Source organism: Piliocolobus tephrosceles, chromosome 1 (assembly GCF_002776525.5).
Source record: "Piliocolobus tephrosceles isolate RC106 chromosome 1, ASM277652v3, whole genome shotgun sequence".
NCBI lineage: Eukaryota > Metazoa > Chordata > Mammalia > Primates > Cercopithecidae > Piliocolobus > Piliocolobus tephrosceles.
The window spans coordinates 41,273,414-41,281,108 of record NC_045434.1 but is presented as its reverse complement, the minus strand read 5'-3'; the positions used below and the strand labels follow the sequence as shown (position 1 = coordinate 41,281,108).

Below are 7,695 nucleotides of genomic sequence, written 5' to 3'. Positions count from 1 at the left end.
CTTTTCTTTTAAACTTTCCAGTTGTGATACACCTAACACACAGAAGACATATAATGTTATTTGTACTTTTTTTTTTTTTTGCAAAATAACAATTGAACATTCATGTAATTACCAGCCAGATTAAGAAATAGAGCCTCTGATTCCATTGTCTTCCATTTGGTCAGAAACAACTAATATTCTGAATTTAATGCCTTTTCATTTCCTTATATATCTTTATTGTTTTACCATATACTAATAGACAATATATGCCTTAGTTCTGCTTTTTTGACTTCATGTGAATGAAATCATATGTAGACATGTACCACTGCTTACTCTACTGCCTCATCCTTACGAGATTCCTCCATCATGATGTGTGTACCTATAGTCACTCATTTTCACTGATTTATAGTATTCCCACAGTTTAGATGCCACAGTTTAGTTACCCATTATATTTTCAATGGACATTTGGGTTTTGCCTTTAAGACCTTTAAGAGCTTCTTAATTTTAATACAGTCATATTAATTAATGATTTTCTCTAAGAACTACATCCTTTGTGTCTTATTCAAAATTCTTCCCTAACTCATGGTCATAGTGATAGTCTTCTCTGTTTTCTTCTAACTGACCTACAAAGTCAGCTTTGTCATGTGTTGTAGGTCTGTTTTCTTTATTCTGTTCTGTTACACCAACCCACACTTTCTCAATTACTAAAGCTTTATATTAGATCTTGATTATCTGGTAGGCAAAATGGAATTCAGTCTGAAAACATTCTTAGCTTTAAAAACAATGCAGTTGTCCCTTGGTATCTGTGAGGGATTGGTTCCACAACCTCCCTGCAGATACCAAAATCTGCAGATGCTCAAATCCCTGATATAAAATGGTACAGTATTTGCATAACCCCCACACATCCTCCCATATACTACTCTAAATCATCTCTAGATTACTTATAATAACTAATGAAGTGCCTACACATCACTTCATTCACATGAATTCAACATAGTACTTGGTGTGCGGCAAGTTCAAATTTTGTTTTTTGGAACTTTGTAGAATTACTAATTTTTGAATATTTTTGATCTATGGTTAGTTGAATCCATAGATGCAGAATCCATGGATATGGAAGGCCAACTACATAAGGAAAACAGAAACTAGAACTTACTTTGCTCTGGGTTGATGAACTAATCCCGGAACCTCTTTATTAGTTTTAAGTCTTACATTTGAGCTGGCACTTTTTTCCTGAAACACATAAACACACACATGTAAAAGACAAGATTAGAATTCACAATTAAACAAGTGTATGAGTTTTCATCACAGAAACGTTCAATCTGTTTGGGGCCCTATACTATGGCTGGTTACCTCACAAGGGCAAAAAAGCCCTTGCAAAGATGACACACAGAACAGGTAGAACCTGCCAAACAGGGAGCATTGCTATGAAAAGCGAAATTAGCTTTATAACAACTGTCACTCTGTTTGGAAAACAATGTGCAGTTAATATTTAATTCTTTAACACTAAATAGTAATGAATGAAAGAACAGAAGATCTAGTATCAAGAGAAACAAAACAGCAGCAATACAATCACAGCCTTTGTTCACTTGCTCAGGTTAACTGACTTCTGAGCAATTTATTTGCAAAAGACAACTGCACTTACTGAGATGTAAAGTTTGCTGAAGGCCCTAGCTGTGACAGGAACAGGAACATGACTAAAACCCACAACAAATGCCGAGATTGAATTCAGTTGAGTTAATACAATTCAATCCTAGCCTGTATTCAAGAAACACTTCTTTGGCTTTTAGCCCGACCTAATATCTTATTCCCAATAACTAGCCACATGGGAAGGAAATACTCTCAAATCTTAAATGCTAGTATATCAGTAAGGACATGATCTCAATGATACTACTGCTCTGTGTTTTTCAACATTATCTTAAAAAGATATTCAAGGTAATTTATAATTTGCTCACGAAACATACCCCTGAAATGAAAGGAAAGACCACTCTGAACCTATGTAACAGGTGACTATATACACTTGAGGAACTTGACATTAAGGCCACAATTAAAGACCAAGTCTAGAGTGAGGAATAAAAACCGCCATGGGCCGATGCAACATTCTCATCACATGCAGAGTGATGTGGGATGACACATAAAAAAGATGGTTTCCAAATGAGCTCTTTTTGAGGTCCTATTTCTCCTAGCACAGCAGAAGCCACCTAAGTCAGTGAAACTCCAATGACTTACACATTCTGGTTGTTTGTTATTAACCATCAAACATGAGCTTATGTGCCTATCATCAGTACTCCAAAAAAAATGTGATTTTGTTTGTGTTCTTTTAGGAAAAGAAACAATCATAAATTTCTTGCAGTCTGTCTTACCTTCTTTACCTTATACTAACTTCAGAATGTTTTCATGAACATCTAAGAAGGATAAAACATATTGTTCGGTCTATTGACGTACGTCAGGGAATAGCACATGAACACTCCTAATCTTTTACACAGCAGGTGGGAGAAATTAGAAAACCTGAATGCACTCACATCAGAAGGTCAAGGCCCATGTCCTTTCTTTACCACATGGGGTAAGAGGCCTGGCACTTCATGGGAGGCACTCAGCAAATACTGGTGAATGAATGAATGATGTCAGCAAGTCATTCACTTGTTTTTAAAATTCAGAGGTAAAAATAGCTCAAATGCAGTCTCTTTGTAGGACTGAAGACATAGGTTCTTTCCAAGTTGGTCCTTTTCTCCTTTAAATCTTAGGTTGTCTTAGATTAAACACTGAAAATGAACAAAACCTTACCCTCTTTCTCTTTCACATAATTTCCACAACTCTTTGAGCTTAAAAGAAATGCACATTGCTGAGGCAGGAAAGTGACTTCTAATTCTAAAAATGCAAAGGATATACAGTGGTATACTATTTATATTCCATTTATTTAACTATACCCTTCAAAATTATGTTGCCTCGGCAAGTCTTTCTTAAAAACCCATTCTGTGGTTGCTAAGTAAGGAACAATCTCCCCAAACAACAGAGGCTCAGTGGACAAGCAGGACTGAGAACAAGCTGGCCCTCAGGAACGCATCTCTCCCAGGAGTGTACTTCTAGGGCCAAAAGTGAGACAGAGGCAACAGGAGGAAAAGCAGTTTTGGATTTCCCATATAATTTCAAAAAAACTTCCTTCTACTATGTATTTACAATGTGTTCGCTCAGTTTCACAAATTTTCACTCACCAAGACCAGTAATAACCACTCACTGAGCACTTACTGTAAGTCAGGCATTATTCTAAGCACTTACACATATTAATTCATTTTAACATTCACAAATATTTCTACATATTAACTCATTTTTATGCCTATAATACCTCTCACAGATGGGTTCCATTATCATCCCCATTTTACAGATGAGGAAGCTGAGGCATACAGAGGTGAAGCACTTACCTGAGACCATACAAGTAATAAGCAGTAGCACGGGGATTTGAACCCAAGCAGTGTGGCCCCAAACTCCATGCTATTCGCTACTAGGCCAGCATTTCTCAAACTTTTTACAGGCAAATGTCACCATGCCTGGCTAATTTTTATATTTTTGTAGAGATGGGGTTTCACCATGTTGGCCAGGCTGGTCTAGAGTTCCCTTACCTCACATAATCTGCCTGCCTTTTACCTATCTCCAAATTTTGACACATTTCATTGTACAACATAAAAAAATCCCATTTGTTAAAATCACCATGAATCTCATCAGAAAACCATTGACGGAAGCTGTCAAGCTCATGGTAGTGAATGTAAGTTTTCCAAACTTCCAGATTTTGCCTAAAGTTTGAATTTTATCAATGGTAAGAGATACTGTCAGTTATTTTTCTTGAAGTGTCAGGCTCTCTTATTCTTTTTTAAGAAAATGATTTACCAAATACCAGGTCTGAATATCCATAATTTATCTGCCAGAGATCCATATTTTTAAAATAGAGATGATGTCCCATAAAAAACAATTCCTAGTGCAGCTTTCAACTCAATAGACTACGGAGGTGCTTTTCTCCATGATAACCATCTAACTTGGACATGCAGAAGAAATGCTTTATGCATACTTCCCATTTCATCACACAGGCTATTAAAAAGCTATGCATCCAAAGTCTCAGGATACAAAGTCAATGTACAAAATCAATGTAAACCGTGGCCGGGCACAGTGGCTCATGCTTGTAATCCTAGCACTTTGGGAGGCCGAGGCAGGCAGATTATGTGAGGTAAGGGAGCTCTAGACCTGTCTGGCCAACAGGGTAAAACCCCATCTCTACAAAAATATAAAAAATTAGCCAGGCATGGTGACATGTGCCTGTAATCCCAGGTACTCGGGAGGCTAAGGCAGGAGAATCGATCATGACCTGCACTCCAGCCTGGGCAACAGAGCAAGACTCTGTCTCAAAAAAAAAAAAAAAAACCATAAAAAAACCCAAAAATCACTAGCATTCCTATACACCAACAACAGTCATGCCAAAAGCTATTAGGAATGCAGTCCCATTCACAACACACACACACACACACACACACACACACACACACACACACACACAATACCTAGGAATACAGGTAAGCAGGGAGACGAAAGATCTCTACGAGAACTACAAAACACTGCTCAAAGAAATGAGAGATAATACAAGTGGAAAAAACATTCCACGCTTATGGATAGGAAGAATCAATATTGTTAAAAAGGCCATACTACCCAAAGCAATTTATAGATTCAATGCTATTTCTATTAAACTACCAATGTCTTCACAGAACAAAAAAAAAAACTATTTTAAAATTCATATGGAACAAAAAAAAGAGTCCAAATAGCCAAGGTTATCCTAAGGAAAAAGAACAAAGCTGCAGGCATCACGCTACCCAACTCTATGCTACAGGACTACAGCAACCAAAACAGCATAGTACTGGTACAAAAACAGACACATAGACCAATGGAACAAAATAGAGAACCCAGAAATAAGGCTGCACACCTACAACTATCTGATCTTTGACAAACCTGACAATAACAAGCAAGGAATAAAGGATTCCCTATTCAATGAATGGTGCTAGAATAACTGGCTAACCATATGCAGAAGCTTGAAACTGGACCCCTTCCTTACGCGATATACAAAAATGAACTCAAGATGGATTAAAGACTTAAATGTCAAACCCAAAACTATAAAAACCCTGGAAGACAACCTAGGCAATAGCATTCTCGACATGGGAATGGACAAAGATTTCATGACAAAGACACCAAAAACAACTGCAACAGGAGCAAAAATTGACAAATGGGATCTAATTAAACTAAAAAGCTTCTGCTCAGCAAAACAAAATGAAACAAAAAACAAAAAACTATCATCAGAATGAACAGACAACCTACAGAATGGGAGAAAAATTTTGCAAACTATGCATTTGACAAGGTCTATTATCCAGCATCAATAAGGAACTTAAACAAATTTACAAGAAAAAAAACCCCAAGCAACCCCCATTAAAAAGTGGACAAAAGACATGAACAAACACTTCTCAAAAGAAGGCAGACATGCAGCCAACAGTCGTATGAAAAAAAGCTTAACATCACTGATCATTAGAGAAATGCAAATCCAAACTACAATGAGATACCATCTCATATCAGTCAGAATGGCTATTAAAAAGTTGAAAAATAACAGATGCTATTGAGGTTGTGGAGAAAAAGGAACACTTATACACTGTTGGTGGGAGTGTAAATTAATTCAACCATTGTGAAAGACAGTGTGGCAATTCCTCAAAGATCTAAAAACAGAACTACCACTTGACCCAGTCATCCCATTACTGATTATAAACCCAAAGGAACATAAATCATTCTATCATAAAGACACATGCATGCACATGTGCATTGCAGCACTACTCATAATAGCAAAGACATGGAATCAACCCAAATGCCCATCAGTGGTAGACTGAATAAAGAAAATGTACATATACACCATGGAGTACCATGTAGCCATAAAAAAGAATGAGGTCATGTCCTTTGCAGGAACATGGATGGAACTGGAGGCCATTACCCTTAGCAAACTAACAGAGGAACAAAAACCAAATATCTCATGTTCTCAATTATAAGTGGGAGCTAAATAATGAGAACACATGGACACATAGGGGGGAACATCACACACTGGGACCTATTAGAGGGTAGAAGGTGGGAGGTGGGAGAGGATCAGGAAAAGTAACTAATGGGTATTAGACTTAATACCTGGGTGACAAAATAATCTGTACAACAAACCCCTATGACATGCATTTACCTATATAACAAACCTGCATGTGTACCCCTGAACTGAAAATAAAAGTTAAATAAAGGTATGCATACAAACCACAACATTTTATAAACTAAATAATTTTTACTGCTTCATTGAGGGCACTCCTACGTGAAAACAGCGGTGGAGAATACAATGACTACTAATAAGGTTTGATGCCAATGCCTGGGTTTAGGCTAAGGCACCAGCAGTTTACCTTACTGTTGCCATTGCAGCATCAGTGCATACGTTAACACCATGAAAAAGGCAAACAGCCTCTTAGTATCATTAGGAAAATGGCTTCAAGAACTCCCTGACAAAGTCTCAGGGACCCCCAGACCACACTTTGACCATAGCGCTTCTCTATTTCTTTTGCACAGAAAAGAACTACTAATTATTTAATTATGCTACGTGCCTTATTTTTAAAAACAAATATTTAACAGCCTTATGGGGGTAAAATTTACATTCTATAAAATTCTCCCACTATAACTATATGATTAAATGATTTTAGTAAATCTATAGAGCTATGCAGTCATCACCACAATCCAGTTTCAACACAGTGCCATCATCCCAGAAAGCTTCTTTATCACCATTTACAGGTCATCTCTGCTCTCATTCATAATGCTGGGCAACCACAGATCTGCTTTCAGTCTCTAGAAATTTGCCTTTCCTAGATTCATATCATGAAATCACACAATATTTAGCCTTTTTGCCTAGCATTTTTCACTTGGCATAATGTTTTTGAGATTCATCCAAATTGTAGCATATAATAGTATTTTATTTATTTTCATTGCTAAATAATATTCCAATGTATGGATACAACACATTTTGTTCATCTCCCCATCCCTTGAGGGACACTGACACTGTGTTCAGTTTGTGGTTATTATGAATAGCAATGTTATGAACATTCGGATAGAAGTCTTTTTGTAGACATGTTTTCAATTCTCTAAGGTAGATTCCTAGGAGTAGAACTGCTAGATTACATAGTAAGTTTATGTTTCATTATTGAAGACATTCCAAACTGTTTTCCAAGGCGGCTGCACCATTTTATATTCCCATCAACAATGCACAATGGCTGTCGTTTCTCCACATCTGCACCACCAACACTTGGCATTGTCTTTTCAACTATCGTCATTCTAGGTAGTGTGTAGTGGGATCTCATTGTGGGCTTTATTTATTTGAAAAACATGATTTTTTAAAGCTTGTTATATTGGTGTATCCTCCAGAAAATCCGCCTCGGGAGCATGTGTATACTTACTGGTTGGCTGCATTTGCATAAAGAAGTCCGTTTTACATTTGTTAATAAACATTTAACTTCTACTTTGGGATTTGTTTGTTGGGAAAGGGTAGGTTTAAAGAGACCTGCAAAGAAGAAGAGGAAGAAGAGGAAGAGGAAGAAGAAGAAGAAGAAGAGGAAGGAAGAAGGAAGAAGGAAGAAGGAGGAGGAGGAGGAGGAGGAGGAGGAGGAGGAGGAGGAGGAGGAG

At 37.2% G+C, this 7,695-nt stretch overlaps 1 protein-coding gene across 1 annotated transcript in view; it reads right to left on the bottom strand.

Moving 5' to 3' along the window:
- C1H1orf21 (chromosome 1 C1orf21 homolog) overlaps nucleotides 1-7,695 on the bottom strand; it is a 246,586-nt gene that overhangs the window by 36,822 nt on the left and 202,069 nt on the right. The window contains exon 4 of the mRNA XM_023203458.3: nucleotides 1,133-1,209. Within this exon, the coding sequence (XP_023059226.1) occupies nucleotides 1,133-1,209 (77 nt within the window). The remainder of the gene's footprint in view (nucleotides 1-1,132; nucleotides 1,210-7,695) is intronic.